At 47.8% G+C, this 23,229-nt stretch overlaps 1 protein-coding gene across 1 annotated transcript; it reads right to left on the bottom strand.

Moving 5' to 3' along the window:
- Nucleotides 1-2,434: 2,434 nt before the first annotated feature.
- On the bottom strand, nucleotides 2,435-14,162 carry LOC144943303 (forkhead box protein A1-like). The gene is made up of 2 exons (XM_078870675.1): nucleotides 13,742-14,162; nucleotides 2,435-4,116 (listed from the first exon to the last, which is right to left on the bottom strand). The coding sequence occupies exons 1-2, from the start codon at nucleotides 13,829-13,831 to the stop codon at nucleotides 2,731-2,733; spliced, it is 1,476 nt and encodes a 491-aa protein (XP_078726801.1). The 5' UTR covers nucleotides 13,832-14,162; the 3' UTR covers nucleotides 2,435-2,730.
- Between the last annotated feature and the right edge of the window lie 9,067 nt (nucleotides 14,163-23,229).

The following is a 23,229-nucleotide window of genomic DNA, read 5'->3' as shown; positions in this document are numbered from 1 at the left end:
ACATTAATTTACAGACAGTAAACACACGCGGACATATTACGCAAGACATCACAAAACAACGTTCCCAACACTTTGTGGACACGTCATCATTTTCCGACACAAAGACCCCCCCCCCGTTTTGCCTTGACCCTGCTGTTAGTGCAAGTTGCTATAAGCGAGCGCCTATGAAGGCCGGAACGACACACAAGCGGCGGTGGGGGTGGCCAGCATCACGCCCGACCGCCTTTGTCTCCCTAGTGGCGGCGCGAGAGAGAGAGAGCGGAGTGGTTTGCGCACTGCGATAGGCGAGGTGGCCTTAAGATTGGCCAGATGTTAACTCCCTCGCCTGGTGTACAGAGTTTCATTCCCACTCACGGCCAACACCGGTGACGATTATCTTAACTGGTACTGGGCCTCCCCTAGGTCAATTCAGCCTCAAATGAGTACCTGCTGCGGTGTGTAAACATCGCCACTAGAGAGACAAAGGCGGCCGGACGTGATGTCGGCCACCCACCCCCTCATGTGTCGTGCCGGTCTTCATATGTGCTCCTAGCTAACAGCACTTGCCCCAACAGTCTGTTAAGGCTATACAGGGGATCATTGTATGTTTGATATTGAACAACACACGTGTACATACATCAGAACTTACACATACACCATCAAACACCATCGGACCAAAGTGGTAATACACGTAAACCAAAGACACCAGTCACCAAATATTACACAATCCACCAGATCCTGCGAACATACATCAACAGGAACATCTCTCACCAGATTACAGGAGAATCAACACACACACATTCGTCAAAAGCACTGTATGTGGCCTTGAAAGGAAAACAAATATGTATAATGTCTGACGTTTCGGGAAATGGCCCTTCGTCATAGGACATACTCAGAGACCGGAGTGATAAAGTGCATACGACTTAGAGAACGCACCTCATACTACGGGGCTTCTGTAATTATGTGCTGTGAAGAAGCGTCATTGCCCGAAACGTCGCCTATCATAAACGTATAACTTAATTCAGTGTTATTGAAACCGAACGTGTTGAGTTTTTGTTGTTGTTGTTGTTATTTGTGCTTGTGCACCACTACCAACGCAGCAGCATCACCAAATAAACCAAACAAAAGTCTGTCTCTGTGCAAGCTTGTCCTGTACATTAATAGTTGCTGACAGCATTCGTCATATTTCACAACGAATGGACATCTGTGTGTGTGTGTCAACCCGTGGCGCCTGGGTCTGTCCCGTGACCTCGTTGCCGGCGAGCCTTCGACAACACTTCACGTGGCCTTCAAAGTGCACCTAGCCTGGCACAAGCGCCGTGGTGACATCACCACAACTTGGTGGTGAATGGCGGCAGCTGTTGTCGTCGCGAGGCGTCTAGGGTGCAATCGGCTGGGATTATATGACACTGCACGGCCTGGGTTTCACGTTCTTGGAATGAACGCGGCATTAAAATCTTCGTTCGCAATTATTGTTCCTGACGGTTTTTGTTGTTGTTGTCGTTGTGCACATTGCGGTGAATGTAGCGGCCTCTAGCGGCTGCAGGGATCCTTCCGCATCATCGTCCATCAGCCACCACAGCCTTGATTCTTGTCCACTGTTGGATGGAAGCCTCTCTCTTTGCCGTCGTCGCCATCTCTCGTGATGTCACATTTCCTAACCGCGTGAGATGACCCATCGCGTCGCTCAGTCTCCGCCAGTGGTCACCGCGTGTCGGCTGGCTCGTCCGTCGCTCTCCTGCTCCTCGACCATTCCCTCGCCATCGTGAATGTGCCCGTGCCGCCAGTCGACCTAAGTCTTCCATGGCCACCCGATGTCGATGTCTCGTTCAGCGCGTGCGGATTGGAAACACGGATTTCGTTTTTGATACGCGAACATCGCGACCGTGTGTGCGCGTCGTCGTCGTCGTCGTTTTAGCTTATGAATCGATTCAGCCTATTCACCTATTCTCGTCTATATATGTAGCCTTGTTCGGGGTATACTTTGAATTCATCTCGATGTTGTACGCACGCGTTTTTGATGCCACTTATCGTAGAACCTTGCTTATTGATGTGAATTGATGCACAGATAGAGTCATCGTGACACCGCTCATCATGGGCTCAATGTTTATCATCTTTGCGAATGCACGAATCATAATATTCGTTCGAATTCTGTTTATTGTGTGCGAGTTGTGGCTGTTTCTCATAGTGCTGCATGCATTGTGCTGTCCGTAAAAATGTCATCCATTATTTTATAGTGACTATAAGGCAAATGTGTGGGTGTAGGTAAAACTATACCAAAACTTCCCTCTAAACCTCTACTCTGCAAACCTGAGTTCGATTCCAGGCCACAGCCAAGACTCGCGAGGAATACCCCAGCCGCCCCTCCCCTCTCCCCCATTCACCAAGCCGCACTGACCAGCGTGGTGAAGTATGTTCACACGTCGCCCCCCATGACAGACGATGGTGTGGGGAGACATTTATCCAGCAGCGGATTGCCTAAAAGGCCGTGTTCATATCCTACTAACCTTTTAAAATATTTCTCCTGGACTATCCCTTGAGATGGAACATCTCGTTTGAATTGGGGTGGTGCAGGGTGTTGATTCACCTTCATGAATGGATACCTCTATGAATGGATGACACCTTTATGAATGGATTATCTGATACCTTTATAAATGAATGATACCTTTATAAATGGATGATACCTTCATGGACACCCTGCTAGATACATCACACACACACGCACGCTCACAGATGAGAGGTCTGATATAATCACGAATTCATGAGTGGCCGGGCATACAGACCTCTGTAGACTGCTGGGTCAGTGGTGCCGATGGACGTGTGTTCCATCAGTGTCTTCCCGTGTATGGCCGCGTGCATGTCAGACTCGTACCCGGACAATCCATGCACTACCTGCTCATAGCCCTTGTAATCCATCCTCTGCTGATGCTGTTGCTGCTGTTGTTGCTGCTGCAGCAGCTGCTGCTGCTGTTGCTGATGCAGCTGTCCAGAAGAAATGAGGCTGGTGATTGAGAACGGGTGGCTAAAGTAGTTGGGGTCCATCTTAAGGTGCAGAGAGGCCGGATCGGTTGCGCCGTGCTGCTGCTGTTGCTGTTGATGATTCTGCTGATGATGATGATGCTGCTGTTGCGGATGCTGCTGCTGCTGCTGATGGTGGAGGCTCTGGAGTAGCGGTGGCAGGACCAGCGCGCCGTCCTGGCGGCTAGAAGACGAGACCATGGCCTCGGCTGGCGGCGAGTCCTCGTGATGGTGCAGAGCTGAGGCCGAGCTTGGCCGAGGCTGCTGCTGCTGTTGCTCCATCTCCTCCGCACGGCTACTCTGCAGTTCACCTCCTTGCTGCTGCTGCTGCTGCTCATCGCAAGTGCTCCTGGCCGTCTTCGCCGTCCCTTTCTTGTCGCACTTGAAGCGCTTCTGCCGACGCAGGTAGCAGCCGTTCTCGAACATGTTCCCCGAGTCCGGGTGGAGCGCCCAGAAGGAGCCCTTGCCCGGCTTGTCGGGCGAGCGCGGCACCTTGACGAAGCAGTCGTTGAAGGAGAGCGAGTGGCGGATGGAGTTCTGCCAGCGCTGCTGGTTCTGCCGGTAGAAGGGGAAGAGGTCGGTGATCCACGAGTAGATCTCGTTGAGCGTCAGCATCTTGCCGCTCGACTGCTGGATGGCCATGGTGATGAGCGAGATGTACGAGTACGGCGGCTTGGCGTGCGTGTAGCTCCGCCGGTAGCCCTTGAACGCCGCGTCCTGCGCCGGGCCGCGCGCATCCCCCGCCGCGCCGCCGCCGGCGCCCTGCAGCAGGAAATCCTCGCCGCCGTAGGGGTCCCCTCCGAGGGGGCTTCCGCCGCCGACGCCGACGCCACTGCCGCCCATGAGACCCCCGTAGCCGCCTCCTTGCAGGGCGCCGGGCGCCGTACCGCCCTGCTGCATCACCCCGCACAGCTGCGGGGATGTCGTGGTGGAGCTCTGATGATGCTGCTGCTGCTGATGATGATGATGCTGCTGCTGCTGTTGTTGCAGGGAGCCGTACGTGGGGAGCGCCACGGAGGACGGTGTCTGCAAGGCCCCGTGCATGTGGCCCATGTGGTAGCCGTTCATGGAGACGAGGCCGCCCAGGCCCGCGTTCATGGCGGCGGAGGTGCTGTAGGCCTGCAAGTCCCCACGGAGCAGCGAGACACGGGCGGGCAGGTGAGGCGCGTGTGTCTGTGTGTGTCTGCGTGCGCGTGTGTGCCATAGGTGCTCGCTAACAGCACTTGCTCCAACGGTCTGTTAAAGGCTATATGGGGAATTTTTGTCTTTGTGTCTGTGTGTATATCAACTCAGCCTCAAATGAGTACCTGGTGCGGTGTGTAAACACCGTCACTGGGGAGACAAAGGCGGCCGGGCGGGTGTGGTTCTGGCCACCCCATGCCCTCGTGTGCCTTCATAGGTGCTCGCTAACAGCACTTGCCCCTACAGTCTGTTAAGGCTACACGGGGGATCTTTGTCTTTGTGTCAACTCAGCCTCAAACGAGTCCCTGGTGCGGCGTGGTGCTTGGCCACCCACCCCTCGTGTGCTGTGCCGGCCTTCATAAGACTTCGCTAAACCGCTTGCTTCCAACAATCTGTGTAGGCTCTATGGGGTATCTTTGTCATCGTGCGTTGTGAGTTTAGCATATGTGAGTACATGGCTGTGCGTCTTTTTTGGGGGAGAGGTGGCGTAGCAGTTGACGCACTGCGCTACCAACCCACAGCCCTCTAAGTTCGATTCCCGACCACTGCTATCTAACATCAGCGGCAAGTGATGTCTGACCCAATTCTCCACCTCCCCCGCTAAGCTGAACGCCACGTCCGGCCGCCTTTGTCTCCCCAGTGCTGATGTCTTCATGCCGTGCACCAGGCACTTCATTTAATTTGTTGCCAGAAAAAAGCGGAAATCCTATTCTCAAGTTTTGGTACTGGCAAAGGAGGTCCCATGATGTAGATGCTCACCCCTTGCTCTCATTACTCTGATAGTGCATTGTCTTTGTGCTGTACGCCTTTTGGCGTCCTCTGGTCTAACACCGTTTGAGACGAGGCTAAAAATAAAGTTGTCTCTGGTGGGGACCAATCAGTTTCAAGGACAATGCATATATTATCAGCGTGTTTTTTTTTTGCATTCTGACCACAAGTATTGTGGTTAATGCAGACATGATTCCTTGTAAAAGGTTTCAGTTTGGTGTTTTAACATCTTAACACCTGTTTTGTTGCAAGAAAAAAGGGGAAAACCTATTCTCATATTTTGGTACTGGCAAAGGAGGTCCCATAATGTACTTAATTTAAGGTTGAGTTTATCTAGGGGAGGCACGGGACTCGTTCAGAAAGCGGTTTGCGCGGTCGGGAATCTAACTCAGGTCGCCGGGCTCGAAGCGATGGAACGATTTGGTCGTGTGGCAAAAAGTGCTCGCTAGTAGCACTTACTCATCAGAGTCTATATAAGGCTACGCGGGGGATCTTTGTCTGCGTATGCTTATGCGGTGTTACCCCCCCCCCCGCGTGCCGTGCCGCTCTTAATAATTAACACACAAAGGCAACCGTCCACCGTGTACCCTTACGTAGAATGTCGGGATAAGTGCCTGTTAGGGAGAACCTATTAGCCAAAAACGATCAAATTATCTGGAACGCGCGCCACGATCTCGTCGGGAAATATGAAGATAAGCAGGAGAATCAAGCCTGTTTATAACTTACTCTGTGGTTCTTTCGGTAAAGTCACGTAGGTAGAAAAAATAATAAAAGAAAACACGACGTCTCTACGTGACTTTACCGCAAAGAACCAGAGAGTATAGATTCCTGCAGTCACGAAAGCTTAAAATCAAGATTGTGTATCACTTCTTCTTGGTTCTTTCGGTAAAGTCACGTAGAATGGAAATAATAAAATAATAAAAATAAAACATAATAAAATAATTCTCACGACGTTTCGGCCACAACGCAAGCAGCCGTCCTCGGGTGGATTATGTTTTATTTTTATTATTTTATTATTTCCATTCTACGTGACTTTACCGAAAGAACCAATGAAGATGAATCCCTGCAGTCACGAAAGCTTCAAATCAAGATTGTGTATCACTTCTTGGTTCTTTCGGTAAAGTCACGTAGAATGGAGATAATAAAATAGTAAAAAGAAAACATAATAAAATAATTCTCACGACGTTTCGGTCACAACGCAAGCAGCCGACCTCAGGTGGATTATGTTTTATTTGTATTATTTTATTATTTCCATTCTACGTGACTTTACCGAAAGAACCGAGAAGATGAATCCCTGCAGTCACGAAAGCTTAAAATCAAGATTGTGTATCACTTCTTCTTGGTTCTTTCGGTAAAGTCACGTAGAATGGAAATAATAAAAATAAAACATAAAATAATTCTCACGACATTTCGGCCACAACGCAAGCAGCCGACCTCGGGTGGATTATGTTTTATTTTTATTATTTTATTATTTCCATTCTACGTGACTTTACCGAAAGAACCAAGAAGATGAATCCCTGCAGTCACGAACGCTTTAAATCAAGATTGTTTATCACTTGTATCGGGAGGCTGCCTGGGCATGCCAGGCTTGGGCTGCGAGGAGGTGGCCTTAAGATTGGTACCACGGTGCCCAGATGTTAACTACCTCTCTTGGTATACAGGACGTTGTGGGTTAGATTCCGACACTGACGCCTGCTGTATATTTGGTGTTTCCATGCCTCTCCCCGTGGTCGCGTGGATTTTTCTCCGGATCCTCCGAGTTTTGACTCCACATTCGGAATCAACATCACGCGTTTAGAGTGTTTGGCTGCGAAACATTACCACGTGATGGTAAAATAAAACATAGTTCAGTATAGTTCCGTTTAAGACGGCCAGTATTCTTGAGTAAGTCGGTGCGGAGATTTGAGCGGTATCTCCTTTGTATGCGTAGGGTTGACAGAGTTTTTCCATCTCATATCGGAATCAGAATATTTATGAATATTGGAGGAATCCAAGCGTAAGAAACGCAGTTCTCTCTTGAACATAAGTTTTGAGTCCCAATGAAGCTCTCCCTGCACGATAAAAGGTGTATTATTAATAATAGGCGCTCTACCATAGTACTTGCTCCGATGGTCTGCATGGTTACACGAGGATCTTTGTATTTGTATGTATGGAGCGGTGGTGCAGTGGTTTGTGCACTACGCTACGTTACTGAAGTCCGATGGTCTGCATGGTTACACGGGGATCTTTGTATTTGTATGTAGGGAGCGGTGGTGCAGTGGTTTGTGCACTACGCTACGTTACTGAAGACCAGGGTTCGATTTGCCTCCCACGAACAACATCAGTGGCAGACAGGCGAACCTCTAGACCAGTGGTTCTTAATCTTTACTGCAGCCGTCACCCCTGTGGTTCTCAATTGTTAACGACATTTAGAATGTGAATAAACACTCAGGGGTTTGATGAAACAAAGTAGTTGTGATTGCGTAACCGTGCCTAACTTTTGTTTTCGATTATTTACCTTCGAAAAAAAAATCTGGCCCATGTCTCGCACCCCCAGAAAGGGCATCTCGCACCCTCAGGTTAAGAAGAAGAAGAAGAACCACTCCTCTAGATCGACTTAACCTGAAACGAGTCGCTGGTAGTCGTTGCGCCGGCCACGTCGCTCGTTCCTAACCCTCGCCCCAACAGTTTCCATGCGCACTCGATGGTGGTGACGGTCTTAGGTTTTAAATCACAAGAAACGGGAAAGGATACACACACACACATGTACGGTATGTGTAACACTAATGAGCCCTTTGGTAATTACCTCCTTTAGCTACTTAACAATTTTATTAACAGCGAATTAAGGATACAATTAAGTTGTGGTTGATTTGGTTTAACGTTTGCTCGAGAGTAACATTTTCATACGCACGGTGTACAACTATTATTCCCGGCTTGTGAAAATATTGTTTCCTATCGTATATGTATTGTACGTGTGTCAAATATATATATGTACAATTAAGTATACATTTTGTACGCAGTGTTAGAGTGTACGTATGAGTTTCTATGCACGCCGACCGATAAACAGAATATAATATATAGGAATCATTCCCATAATTATGAAATAAATCGAACGTTAAGTTTTAGTCCATCCACCTAATTCACCCTTCGAACCAATATTACAGAGCAAAAAACTCGCCACATCCGTCAATAACAGTGTGTGTGTGTGGACATTAAAGGAAATATAAACCATAGGCGACGTTTCGGGCAATAACCCTTCATAGCACATGACCAAACATGACCCATGATGTAAAGTGCAGTCTCAAAACTCTTATCCGCTCTATCTGGCCTACTGAAGAAGGGGCATTGTCAGAAACGTCGCCTGTTATATATTTTGCATGTTAAGACCACACATCCAGTGTTATTGACGAATGTATTGATGGTTGTTGTTGTTGTTCATTGTGCTTTTGTAACACTGCCGATGCTGCAGTAGCACCACCGATGTTATACAGGGTGCTTCAAATGTTTTGAACACTTATTTGGGACGATCGTTTTTTAATGGAAAATAACGGATAATCCACTGTAACGTGATAACAAATGTAATGTTAATAGCTTCAAAAAGTCAAAGAGTCTCCCACTTGTTTGCCATCGTTGTCAACGCGTGCCTGGAATCTTCTCTAGGTGGTGTTGTTGCAAATCCTCAGACGCGTTAAACATTCATACTCTTAGTTCTTTCGGTGGACGCAGCAAATCTGGCTGTGACGGTCCCACCTGATGACGGAGACTTGTGTTGCCTTCGAAACGTCGTGATTTTATTCACGACGTTTTTTATAAATTTTAATTTCATTTTTTACCTACGTGACTTTACCGAAAGAACTAAGAGTATGAATCCTTGTAGTCACGAAAGCTTAAAATCTAGAATGTGTTAAACATTGTTTTGCTGCGTCTGTTATTAAACACCGGAACCTTTGGTCCGGTTTCGTCGTTTACGGGTCTCATCAGACCCGTAGACGGCGTACCAACGGAGGCCTGTTCATTTATTTGAGGAATGTTGCACGCTAATTACAATTGTACGCGCTGACCTATCAAACGGCTTTAATGGACGGAACATTTAACAACTCAAATCAGTCGAATGCATACCACGTTAATGAATACACTTTGCGAATTTAACTGTACCCTTTCTTAAAATGTATTGTTACAGAACTATAAACAATTATAATTTAATCACCATTCACTCTCCAGAAACAATAGCGATTCAACCGTAACTCACTTCTCAGATGCTGCTGCTGTGGAGCGGTGGTGCAGCGGTTAGCGCAACTGCGCTTTGAACTCGGCGGCGATCTGATTATGAGTTTGATTCCCAGTCACGGCTAACATCATTAGCGAGTGATATTCAAATACGTGTTGCTTCATCCCCACCTCTCTCACCGATGTAACCAACCCGTATTGACCAGCGTGGTGAAGTATGGCTAAACGACCCCTAAGACCAATACGGGCACAAATAATGCTTCATCCAGCAGTGTTAATGGATTATAAGAATTATTAACATGGGTTCAAGTTTAATTACAGATATTAGCAATGGTTCACTTAATACATCACACGGACGTTCAGACGGCAGAATATAAACAAACAACAATAGTCCAGTGGACAAACATATTTGTAAATATAATGCACATGTAGAACCCCTTTTGCCCAATGCACTGCTGGATGAGAGAGCCTTTGCACGCTGTTGCGAGTCGTGGGAGTTTACTTGACCATACATCACCACGCTGATCAGTGTGAGTTGGTTACGTAAAAAAATACACACATATATATACACACACACACATCCATTTATAGATACCCCGTCAAACATAAGCGATCATTTATTGTCTAGACAAAAAAAAACACTTTATAATGTCAAAACCTCCTCTACGCGTCTGCCACCAACCCCCACCACGCGCAGAAGCGTCCCTAGGGGTACGGCGAATCGGGCCGACCGCCCCAGGTCCCGCGCTTTGGGGGGCACCCACGTTTTGCCGTCACGGTCTCGGATGCTCCGGAGGAGCGGTGGGGGAACGAAGTGGGGGTTGTACCGCGCCCCGTAATCTCCCTATGGACGGCCCTGACCACACGTATCAGTATGTATGTTGAACTTCTTTCGCGCCGTACGTAGCCAACCGTGCTTATCGGAGGTACGCGAAATCCCCTACCCGCTCTCCTCTATAACGCGAGAGATCCATCGTTTTCTAAGAAAATGTTCAACTAGTTGTTTGAGAAGAACAGGCGATCAAGAAGGGCCGTTGCCCGAAACGTCAACTGTTTTACTTTGAAGGGAGTGCTATTTAGGAATGTGTTGAGTATATATATAGATTGGCACAAAAGTAAGGGCACATGGGGTTATTTCACTTATATTAACACTGGCATTAAAACATTTTAAAATGTTTATTCTAAGCTCCTATTTGATCTGTTATCGTCTTTATTAATATATAAAAACATGTCTTATTCCTTTCCAGATGACATTTAGAAATGGAAAGAAAATGTACGAAAGACGAACGAGTTACATTCGTTTTTTTTTATGTATGCTATTGAAGGCAGATGTAATCCTAAAAAAGTAAAGTCCTGAATTAATTTATAAAGAGAATTCGTGCATCATACATCAACTGTGTATTGGAAATCAGTTTGAACATGTGTTAGAATACATTAAATATTATTATTTTATTATTTCCATTCTACGTGACTTTACCGAAAGAACCAAGAAGATGAATCCCTGCAGTCACGAAAGCTTCAAATCAAGATTGTTTATCACTTGTATTGCGAGGCTGCCTGGGCATGCCAGGCTTGGGCTGCGAGGTGGCCTTAAGATTGGCACCACGGTGCCCGGATGTTAACTACCTCTCTTGGTATACAGGAGGTTGTAGGCTAGATTCCGACACTGACGCCTGCTGTAATCCTAAAAAAGTAAAGTCCTGAATTAATTTCTAAAGAAAATTCGTGCATCATACATCAACTGTGTATTGTAAATCAATTTGAACATGTGTTAGAATAAAGTAAATAACCTTACGATGTTTGTTAAAATAAATGCAGGGTGCTTAAAATTGTTTTTAACACATTTATGGGACTATCGTTTTTAATGGAAAAAATAACGGATAATACACTGTAACATGATAACAAATGCATGTTAATAGCTTCAAAAAGTCAAATGGTCTCCCACTTGTTCGCCATCATTGTCAACGCGTGCCTGGAATCTTCTCCAGGTGGTCTCCAAAGTTCCGGAGGGACATTTCTCGTGGTATTGTTGCAAATTCTCAGAAGTGTTAACACGTTTTTGAAGCACCCTGTATAATAACCCTATGTGTTTCGATTTAAAGCTTTCGTGACTGCAGGGATTCCTCTTCATGGTTCTTTCGGTAAAGTCACGTAGAAGGGAAATAATAAAATAATAAAATAAAACATAATAAAATAATTCTCACGACGCTTTTTAACACGACACATGCCATTCAGACACTGTCTTTCCGACAGACCTGTTCTTCACCTGAGGATGGCTGCTTGCGTTGTGGTCGAAACGTCGTGAGAATTATTTTATTATGTTTTATTTTTATTCTTTTATTATTTCCCTTCTACGTGACTTTACCAAAAGAACCAAGAAGATGAACCCTATGTGTCCTGACTTTTGTGCGGCCACCACCCCGTATAGTTCGTGCTTTGTCTGTAGCACTGCCAACACTGACCGCAACGCTCCTCCAGGTGGTCCGCGATGCTGTGATGCATTTGCAGGTTAATCCGGAAATAATCACGATGTTTATTGCTTTTTAACACGACACGTAGTAGTAGTAGTTGTAGGCTTTCGCGAACAATATTTTCCACAAGAGGTTTTTTTTGGGGGGTTAGATCGCGTCCATATAAATGTGTCGTTAATCCAGCCACCACCCGCGCATAGCCAATTCGTAAAGGTTGCCACGTAAACATACGTGCCAATTTGTGCGGATTCAGAACACCGGTGTGTTGGAGAGTAAACACACAACATTTAGTATTTTTACTGATTAGCCGTATCCGGTTGTTGCGGTTTTAACAACACGTATCTAACCAAAGAAAACACTATTATGGATTTATAAACTTTGTTTCGGACATTAAAGTAATGTTTAACTTATGATGTTTAATAAAAAAAATTCAGTTAGGCAAACCACCATGCTTAAACTACCTTAACCCTAAGATCTAAATACCACACCCTCCCCCTAAAATAAACATTATTGCTGCGATTTAAAGCTTTCGTGACTGCAGTGATTCATATTCTTGCTTCTTTCGGTAAAGTCACGTAGAAGGGAAACAATAAAGTAATAAAAAAATTATTGTTTTATATTTTTATTATTTTATTGTTTCCCTTCTACGTGACTTTACCGAAGAAAAAAAACACGAATATTATAGCTGCGTTTAAACAAAAAAAATACGTTTCGGGAATATGAATAATTTTATATTCCTGGTATTTAGAAAGATACGTTCATTCGTTTTGTAACCAGGGATGAAGGAGAGGGGGGGGGGGAATGTTTGAATCGGCTGAGTAAGAGCGAACATGAACCGGGATGACCAAAGGATCGATGCCCTTTCTGGCACGTGGCAATGTGTTGTAGCCCCTTACCACCTCTACCCTATATATATTTTGTTATTTTTCTCTACATATTTTGTTTAAACAAGTATTTCTGAAATTATCTACGCAGCCGCGACCCCGTCGCCTGCACTGCGTCACCTGAGTGGGAGAATAAACTGTTTTATAAACGAGTGGTCCGCGCGTCGAACACAGCTTTGAGAAACGCTCACAACGGAGCCATAATCGTCATCTGGCTCCGCGTCTCGTATACATATATTATATTCTTTATATATACACACGCATACTATGGTGCCGAGTTAAACATGTGAAACAAAGTTTTGCGTGTGTTTTTACACAATGCTTCGTATACATCTTCATTATGAAGGATCATTTATGTTCTGCGTCAACACTGCTGCAACTACTTTCGACTACCACGTCTTGAGATTGATGTTAAAACTCAAGCGCTCTGTTGGTAGCCCGAGTTCACAGCTCATCTGTCAATTCACTGCTGGATGAAGGCCGCCCTAAACCCTGCACGGGGGGGGGGGGGTTGTTTGACCATACTTCACCACGCTGGTCAATGCGGGTTTGTGAAGAGAGAAAAAGACTCATTGATAGTTCATATATCGCTCGCCCGCTGATGCTCGCCGTGGACGGAAATTGAACTTAAGTGCACGGGTTCACAGCGCGGAGCGCTAACCACTGCGCCACCGCTCCACACTACGTTGCTGTTACATATACACACATATACACTGTAGACACGTATGCTGTATATGTGTGTGTGTATATATATGTGCGTGTAAAGCAAATACAACGATAAATATTCCCCGTGTAGCCCAGTCCAGTTAAACGTTGGAGCACGTTCCGTCAGCGAGCGCATATTAAGCGACCCATCGCAAGAGTCGCTTCGGGTGGACAGGTACGACGCCCGACCGCATTTGTATCCCCGGCGCTCAAGCATATACGCTCAACACCTAGCTAGCCTAACTCGTTTAAGGCTAAGTCGACCTAGGAGAGACCGAACAAAGACTCGGTTGCCACTCCCCACTGATGTTGTCAGGCCATATACGGGAATCGAACTCGGGCTGGCCGTGCACGTGGGAACAAGTGCGCTGAGCCACCGCTCCGAGTTGCTCCCACTGCTCGCAGTTTATGCGCACAGCAAAACTTCGCCCAACCTGGGCGTTTATTCAGATTTTTTTCTTTCTCCGGCGTACGAGGGGGTGCCCGTGCCAGGCTAGGTGCACCTTCGCCTCGCCGTGGTAACCTCACCTCGCTCGGGTCGGCGTAGTAGGAGCTCCAGTCGGGCTCGTGTCCTCCCTCCATCTTCACGGACGCGACTCCCACGCACGGCGCGTGCATAATGCGCTCCTGCTGCTGATGATGCTGATGATGATGATGCTGATGATGATGATGCTGATGATGCTGCTGCTGATGATGATGCTGCTGCTACTACTGCTGCTGCTGATGATGATGATGCTGATGCTGCTGCTGCGGCTGCTGCTGCTTCTGCTGCTGCTGCTGATGATGATAAATCTAGCGCCGATGCCGCCGATGTTGCTGCTGCTGCTGCTGATGATGCTGCTGATGATGATGCTGCTGATGCTGCTGCTCGTGGATGACTCTAGTCACGTCCCGCAGTGGGCATCGCGCCTTTGCTCATCCCGGTCCCTGCTCACTTCACTCTTCCTCCTCCTCCGACGACGTCGTCGTCTTCTCCTCCTCCGGCTCCTTCGTTTAAAGTTATTTTTTTCGTCTTTTCGCTCGAGATGGGAATCCCCTCCCCGTCCACTCTACGCGTCTTTACAAACGACCATGGACCTCCCGCGGAGAGTCGCGTAGTTGCTCTTCCTTGTTATAGGACGTGTCGTCCTGTATATAGGGCGGCGGGGGGAGGGGTTGTGAATGTGTTTGGGTGTGGGTGGTAGTTGGCGATGGGAGGGGGTAGGTGGGTGGGTGAATCGTCGGGTCGGTGGGTGGTGATGGAGTCGGTGGGTAGGTGGATAGATAGATGGGCGGGTGAGTGGTGGATGATGCATCAAATCCTGCGGCGCCAACTCCAAACCATCACCTACGCGTGTGTCCACCCCACGAGGAGCGGCGGTGCAGAGGCGAGCGCGCTGTGCTACGAACCCGGCGACCCGAGTTCTATTCCCGCTCGCGGACCGACACCAGCGACGATTTATCTGAACCGCTCCTGCGCCTCCCCTAGGTCGACTCAGCCTCGAAATGAGTACCTGGTGCGGTGCGTAAAACATTGCCACTAGGGAGACAAAGGCGGCCGGGCGTGGTGCTTTGATTGTCGCTCGCCTCGTGTGTCCATGCGGTGGTGGGTTTTACCCGGGTTCTCTGCTCGTCCCCCCATGGTCAAACATCCCCATGCAGCAAGACCCTCCCCTTAACCAGTCTTGCGACTCAGTGAGGCTGCCATGGCCAAATACACAACAAGTGTCAGGGTGTACATCTGTTTGTTTTGTCTGTGGGTGTTTACGTGTCCCCTTCCAGTCTGTCTTGCTATGCTCCTGTGAGCTCATCTGAATGGGGAGCGGTGGCGCAGTGGTTGTGCTATCCGACCTGGGTTCGCTTCTCACATGAGCGGCGAGTGATATCCGAACCGCTCATGGATCTCCACACGGCCGGCTCATCCTGAAACGAATATTCAGTACGCCGTGTAAAACCTCAGCACTGCATGGGAGAAGAAGACGGTGGTGTGTTGACCACTGAAAACCTCCTCGTGCCCCGTGCCGAACTCAATAGGCACTCGCTATTCACTCCGAAAGGTGATGCAGCATTTGTCTTTCTGTCTGTGTACGTATTTGCACCGGCACACTTGCCCCAAAAGCGCGTGTAAGGCTACGGAGGAGGAAGAGTAAGGGATCTTTTGTCTTTATTTTTGTGCCTGGGATGGAGACGCGAAGGTAAACACACGTTTAAAACAACAAACGATGTTGGGGAGGGGAAGAGGAGACAGGGAGACCCGCGGCGACTTGATATCAGCGTTTGGCGGGACTCGCGCGCCGCCTGAAACACAATGGGGATTAAAATGACTCAGTCGCTACACAGAGACTTGATGTGTAAAGCCGCTGGTCACGTGACTCTTGGTGGTTCACAGACGCCCGCGTCCGAGACGCTGAGCCGCCACCGCTGAAAGACGCTGGGTTCGAATCCGGATGTCGGCACGCTCTGATTATGTGTGTATGTTGAACAGTACCGGGGGCCCTGTAGCATATGTTATAAAGAGGGCCCTGAATAAAAAAGAAACACGTAAATATTCAAATACAAATTTGTAACTTGTAAAGTAATCGTTTTTTTCATTTGCTATACAGCCAGATTTATGCGATAAATCGCTAACCTTAAACACCCAGTCGTTCATAAAAGTTGAAGGCAGTATAGTACTATAGTGATAGAACAAGTGCAGAATCACTGAACCGGAATTGATAAAAGTTGAATGCAGTATAGTACTACAATAATACAGCAAGTGCAGAATCACTGAACCGGAATTGATAGCTTGAAAGCATTTAGCGCGGGGCCTTAGCAAACTTTTGCTATTAGGATTATCCGGCACTGATGTTGAACGTTTTTTCGCACCGTAAGTAGCTAATCGGAGGCAAGGCATTAAACCGGGGTTCTCAAAACCGAAGCGAGTTTTATGGTTCCAATCCAGTCACTGATAACTGCAACAATGAAATTGTGATTGAGTTAGATTTTTTTTAAACTGACTATATTCCAAAGGTGACATTTTTGTTGTTGTTAGAAATACAAAAACAAATGGGATGTGTCAAACTATTGCGTGTGTGTACATGGCGAGACGCATGTTGGGAAAGAGGCTCGTTGCTCTGCTTGCTCGTTTTGTCGCGGTGCTAATATTGTCCACGACAGCGCTGATGTCGGACGCGTTACGGGGAGGGGGGGGGGGGAACAAAAATACCGGGTTGATAGTCACGCGATAAACATGTAATTAATCTAGCACCGCCATGAACTAATTTCTTTTAGAACTGCTTTTTGTGTTTAGTTTTTTGTTCCATCCCCCCGCACCTCCGATTAGCGCGGTTGGCTACGTACGGTGCGAAAGAAGTCCACGATACATACACGTTGTACCTCGTGTGCGCAAGACAGCGAGTGAAGAGAGACCTCAGAAGCCTCTTCTTGGTACTTTCGGTAAAGTCACGTAGAAGGGAAATAATAAAACAATGAAAATAAAACATAATAAAATAATTCTCACGACGTTTCGGCCACAACGCAAGCAGCCGTCCTCAGGTGAAGAAATTCTTCTGAAGAATTTTTAGTATTATGTTTTATTTGTATTATTTTATTACTTCCCTTCTACGTGACTTTACCGAAAGAACCAAGAAGATGAATCCCTGCAGTCACGAAAGCTTTCAATCGAAACCTCAGAAGCAGTTGTGTGCTAGCACCTTCCAGATGCAGGTAACCCCGCACAAGTCGGTGCTCTGCTTTCTGCGACAGCACCGAATGGATATTTATTTCAGTGTCGTCACCGAACAGTGATATACAAAATATCCTTAATTGTAATGAAGAAATTAGCAATTGTGTTTGTTTGTTCTACATATATATCCAGCCGATCGTACGGGGAGTGCGCGACTGATGTAATTGTTCACGATATTCTGTAACGACGAAACATCTTACATTTGATGCATATATATAGCAAACTATTCGCTAATAACTTTAAATATCCGAAAACGAAACGTTTCGATGTTTTTGGCCTCTAAAATGTATGAGATGAGAATAATAATTATTGTTGAACTTTTTAGTTTTGGAAACTCGAAGCTCGGCTTCTTTACGCGACTCTAACCACGATGCTCCATCCATGCGCATCCTGGCGGTATCGCTGACATCAACACTGCGTCTATCACATAATTGGATTGCACACGACGAAACCTTTGCATTCATTTATGACATTTTACAAAAAAAAATGACGAACAAAAAATAAAAACTGTTGCTTTTCACAATGCCATACGAAAGAAGAAGAATATAACCACACAAAAAATCCTGTATTGCGGATGATATTTGTCGCGCAAGCCTGACTACGAGTTAAACTGAGAGACGGAGTGTCTGTGCTTGTTCCCAAGTTCGCCGCATTCCACCGTTGACATCAGATTTGAAAATCCAAACACGGTGGGGGGTTTTCTTCTTCCATTTTTGTATTCCCACATTTACGTACGCAATGTCTGTATGTCTGCTGAACTTTTTCGCACCGCATGTCGTCAACTGTGCTAATCGAAAATAATCTTGAGTTGTTTCGTTACAAGAATGTTTTTAGCCACAACGAGCGTTTGATTCTGGATTGTTTGCAGATCTGTTAAGTCATCTACACAGGGCATCAAATACCCAATGGCTCAAAGTTCCACGCCACTCTTTGGAAGAGTGTGAACTTCATATCGCCAATGGACGTCTCGGTTAAGTCCGCTCCGCTCCCAGCTACGAACAGAATGTACATACAACACGCTTAGCCCGTGCACCTGAATACACACACAGGGCATCTATCAGTCTCACTGCTGGATGGTGGCCTTTGTCACGCCGTGCGGGGATCCTTTGACTCCACGCCGGACAATGCGACAATTGCTGAAGGCCGGTGTGCTGCGTAGAGGCGGGAGCATAGAAGTACATAACAACAATGGATATTGCTCCATGCGCTCCAACTTGTGTTGCCTCCGAAACGTCGTGATTTTTATTTTATTTTACTTTCATTAATTTTAATGTTTTACCTACGTGACTTTACCGAAAAAAACCTAAGAATATGAATCCTTGCAGTCACGAAAGCTTCAAATCTAGAATTTCCTGCCCCCGCAATGGACGGCGATTCACGTGGGGGGTGGGCAACTGCAGTCGCGCAAGTAAATGTTGATTGAATGCGCATGAATGAGCCCACGGTGCTGATTGGGCTGATAATAGGGACGCGGTTATCAGAGTCTCCATTAAATCCGCGCTGTAACTGAGAGACTGGGACGCGTGGCGACTTGCTATCGGGATTCTGTCGGGACTCTGGGCTCCCAGAAACAATGGGGATTATTGAGCTGACTCAATTGTTTCGGAGACTTAATATGTTAAGCCGGTGTGCCTTGGCTGTGGCCTGGCGACTCCGGCGGGGTTCACAATGGCCGTGTCGGAGACAACGCCGCCATGCACCGCTGAGAAGCTGCGATCGAATCCGGGATGAATTTTCCCGTGGGGGTTTTGCCGGGTTCTCAAGTGCAGTGAGTCCGATGGTCTCAGCCCGGTCACCACCAGTGAATGCACGAAGAAGAAAAAAAATCGTCCCCCCATGAAATTGCCTTCTGCACTTGATTTGGCAAAATATCAGCCGAGAGAATGAAAAATACTGTGCGATGAAAATAATTTAGTTCAACATTGATTCATTTATCGGGGGCATACTAGTCGATTTTAAACCATGATTCTTTGCATCATTAACAGTTTTTTAATGTACCCTGTGTTTTGTATGCTTTACCAAGCAATGTAAACACTCCTACCAACCAGTGGGGGGGAGCGGTGCGTAATGGTCAGCGCACTGCGCGAGGAACCGGGCTGCCTGAGATCGATACTCGGCCACGGCTAACACCAGTGGGCGATCATATCTGAATCGATACTGGCCACCCCAAGCCCCCTTCACCCACCATCACGGTGAAGTATGGCCCAAACAACCCCCACAACCGACGCAGCTTCGGGAGGTATTCATCCAGCAGTGGAGTGATAAAGGAGGTTATGTATACAAAGCGCATGGGTGTAGAGAGAGAGAGAGCGAGCGCGCGGGTGTTTACTCTGGCAGGTGAAGCGAAACCAGGGCCGATAAAAGCGGGCGAGAGGCTACCTCCACCCCCCCCCATCTCCTCACCTCTCCTCACCTCTCCCTCCCCTCTTCTCTCCCGGGCCAAAAGTTCGTGTCCTTTCGGTGACCAGGTGTGGGTCGCCAACAAAGCGACCAACCCTTAAACCGATCCCACGAAACTACAGCGACCACCTGCTTCTGATCCCCCGTGTAGCCTGTAACAGACTGTTGGGGCAAGTGCTGTGAGCGAGTAGCTGCACCTGTGACCCACTCACAAAGACAAAGATCCCCGTGTAGCTTGTAACAGACTGTTGGGGCAAGTGGCCCTTAGCGAGCACCTCTGAAAGCCTAAACGAAACACGACGGGTTAATGGCCAGCACCACGCCGGGCCGTCTTTGTCTCCCCCAGTTGCGATGTTTTACACATCGCGACCAGGTACCCATTTGAGGCTGAGTCGACCTAGGGGAGGCCTAGCGCCGGTTCAGATTATCGTCGCTCGTGTTGGCCGTGAACGGGCATCGAACTCGACTCGCTAACCACCACCAACATCATCACCTCTCATCCCCAATGTAGATGAGGAAAGGCTGGGACGCCCGCAGGTTAATTCTACTCATTTGTGCAGCCATCTCCGACGAACGCTGACAATCTGTCTCTTCACGTGCATCTTGAAAAGTCAAAAAAGGGGGTGTTGAGCCCTTGGCAGGAGGGGGATCAGCTCCCGTTCCCTGGACGCTACGGGGGCTGCCACCCACTTAGCACCACCACCAACTCCCCCGCTCGGGTCGCTCTTACAAATGGGACCATCCTGGCCTCTCGCTTTCTTACCTAGTTAATACCAGGTGACGCTTAGCCTCCACCACCAGCATCACCACCATCATCATCACCGTCGCCATCGCCTCCACAACCAGTACCATCATCATCACTATCGCCTCCACCACCACCACCACCACCATCATCACCACCATCGCCTCCACCTTCACCAGAATCACTGCTCAACTCAATCAGACGGCCCCCGTGTGGTGCCCAGCACAGACGAGCCCACTTGTCGGTAGCATCTGAGGTGGCACCATTTCTGTGGTGGCAATTCACGAATGTGGCCGACAACAGTGCCTTCACGTGATAACCATTGGGGATGTGTGGAGTTTCGATTTAAAGCTTTCGTGACTGCAGGGATTCATCTTATTGGTTCTTTCGGTAAAGTCAAAGAACCAAGAAGATGTGTGGAGTTATCAAGCCATTCGTTCGTGTTTGCAACGCGGTGGTGGCTATTCACGTGGCTACCTGTGATGCCGCACTATTGTCTTGAGGTTGTTATTGTTTGACTTGCATCCCACTGGGATTTTTGCACACAGCGTTGAAACGCGGTGTTTTTTTCTGAAAGGCTTTGCTGTTTTTTCCTGGATTTTTCTGTTGCGTGTAGTCACTTTTAGATGTTTTCTTGTTCGTGTTTTTGTTTGTTGCGGTTGCACCCGAGTCTAGAGCCGCATGGCTCACAGGGTTATATACCTAATAAATTAAACTGAAAAATTAATGAAACTGAAAACGATTGGAGGCAGCAGCGAGATTTGGTGGATCACCGCACAGATGTTGTGAAGCGTCGAGGACACGGTGCCATACCCCTGGCTCGCCAGTAGAAGGCGGTACAGCAAGTGGACTCATCGCCAGCTGTTTCCATCTGTACGGCGATGGAGTGTTGCCCCCCCTCTCGCAAGGCGTGGGTGTTCTGTGGGTGCTCCGATTTATTTTCACACGTATGATAATAATATTATTGAACGCAACTCATCATTCATTTTGGTGATAATTTTTGTGTTAGTTATGCTTTTCGTTTTGATGCCATATCTTAATTATTTTTTTTTATTTTCTAAAATGTTGCTTGGTAGTCGGGTTTTCATTTGCTTGGTGTGTGTGTTTGACTTATTTCGCCCGTGCGTAGCCAACTGCGTATATGGCATTTGACCATCATATATAATTAACGTACATGGTTTTATGATGCTATTGACATGAATGAAGCTATACAAAACGAAAGTATAATAACTAATTGGCTGAGAACATCTTAAAATAAAAACCCAATTAAGCAGCAGCAGCAGCAGGACCATCCTGAGTCGTGCAACGCACTGTGGCTCTCCTGGACACTAATTATAATTCGATGTAAACGAATGGGTTCGACCCAAGCTGTTGCCACCTTACGGGGTAGCGACTTCTTGCCCCCGGCCCATGGACTCCACCACGCGTCGAGTGGTCAGACTGCGCGCACGACGACGCCGCTGGTGACTGAGACATCGTCGACGAGAGCGAATCCACGCGGCGGCCACACGTGATGACGATGGTGATGACGATTATGATGGTGGCGATGACGATGATGATGATAACGGTTGTGTTGATGATGATGATGATGATAACGGTTGTGATGATGATGATGGTCACACAGCGCCTCCGCTATGCTCTCCATTACACATACACAGGTCAATACTGAAGGGAGTCGGGTCGCGACCACCATGCATAACAGGTGCTACAGGCTGTGGGCCTCGCTACGTTGCGTCCATTAGGTGGCAATGCGGTGAACTGCCATTGTTGTACTGCACCTCTGTGTTGTCGGTCGTTCGCTTCATCAGCCCGCATTGCCGGGTTCGCTCAACAGCGTGGGGGTATAAGGGCCTCATCCAGCAGCGGATAGACCGTGCCTCGTAATTCCGATGGCAATTGCGCGTTAATTCATCCAGCCTCGTGTGCTCACACAAGTGTCGTGTCTGCAGCCCTCGCTTCGCCGTCTCACGCCGACACCACCACACACCACCACCACCACACACAGCTGAGCACCTTGTCCTTCTCTTCCGCTCTGCTGCTGGACACAGGATCCATCCGGATTAATACGAGGGGCGAGAGGGGGAGGGGACGCGCAGCCGTGAATGCATTGAGACCTCAACGGCATTGCGCAATCACTGCCCATTCTAAACGCTGTACAAAGACAAATATAGCCCGTACAGGAAAACAGACTGTTGGGGCAAGTGCTGTTAGTGAGCACCTATTAGGTCGTGTGGCCAGCACCACTCCTGGCCGCCTTTGTCTTCCCCAGTGCCCATTTTTGTTTTCACACCCGCGCGAGATTCTCAGTTTAGGCAGAGGCCCTTTTCACGATGTTCGTCACTCGTTTTGGCCGTGAGCGAGTATCGCACTCAGGTGGCCGCCGCGAGGTGCGCTGACCAATGCAAGACAAAGGCAAAGATCCCCCGTATAGCCTTAACAGACTGTAGGGGCAAGTGCTGTCAGCGAGCACCCATAAAGGCCGGCACGGCACACGAGGGGGTGGGTGGCCAACACCACGCCCGGCCACCTTTATCCCCGCAGTGGCGATATGTACACACCGCACCAGGTACACATTTCAGGCTGAGTCGACCCAAGTGCACAACTGTGCACACACTCACAAACCACACAGAAATTTGTTTCGACGGCTTCTTAAGAGGCTTAATGACTTAAATGCTCATTGTAACCTCGATTGCTTCAAGCGTGTTTCATTTACGCCACTTGACGTGTTTTGAAAACATGTTTTTATTTGGTTTTATGCGGAGAGACATATGCACGATAGATTTGATGAATTAGACATTTTCTTGGTTCTTTCGTTAAAGTCACATAGAAAGTCACGTGAGAATTATTTTAGTATTTTTTATTTGTATTATTTCCATTCTACGTGACTTTACCGAAAGAACCAAGAAGATGAATCCCTGCAGTCACGAAAGCTTTAAATCGAAAAATGAATTAGACATTGCTTATCACCTTCAAACTTCAGCGCAGCGCGCGTAATCTATTGTTCTGGGGGAGCGGTGGCGCAGTGGTTAGCGCGTCGCGCCACGAAACTCGGCAACCCGAGTTCGATTGCCGGCCCCGGGCGGGGCATTTGTGCCCGTTCTGGGGCCTCCCATAGGTCGACTCAGCCTCAAATGAGTACCTGTTGCGGTGAGCGTGTTAAAGGTCGGCACC

Source organism: Lampetra fluviatilis, chromosome 30 (genome assembly GCF_964198595.1).
Source record: "Lampetra fluviatilis chromosome 30, kcLamFluv1.1, whole genome shotgun sequence".
NCBI classification, from domain to species: Eukaryota; Metazoa; Chordata; class Hyperoartia; order Petromyzontiformes; family Petromyzontidae; genus Lampetra; species Lampetra fluviatilis.
The sequence above is the reverse complement of the archived record's forward strand: the minus strand, read 5'-3'. Positions and strand labels throughout refer to the sequence as shown.

Coding starts and splice junctions, on each gene's coding strand:
- LOC144943303 (XM_078870675.1), bottom strand. CDS start 13,831: ATGCACGCGCCGTGCGTGGGAGTCGCGTCCGTGAAGATGGAGGGAGGA. Junction 4,117..13,741: donor ACTACGCCGACCCGAGCGAG/GTGAGGTTACCA, acceptor GGGGACTTGCAG/GCCTACAGCACCTCCGCCGC.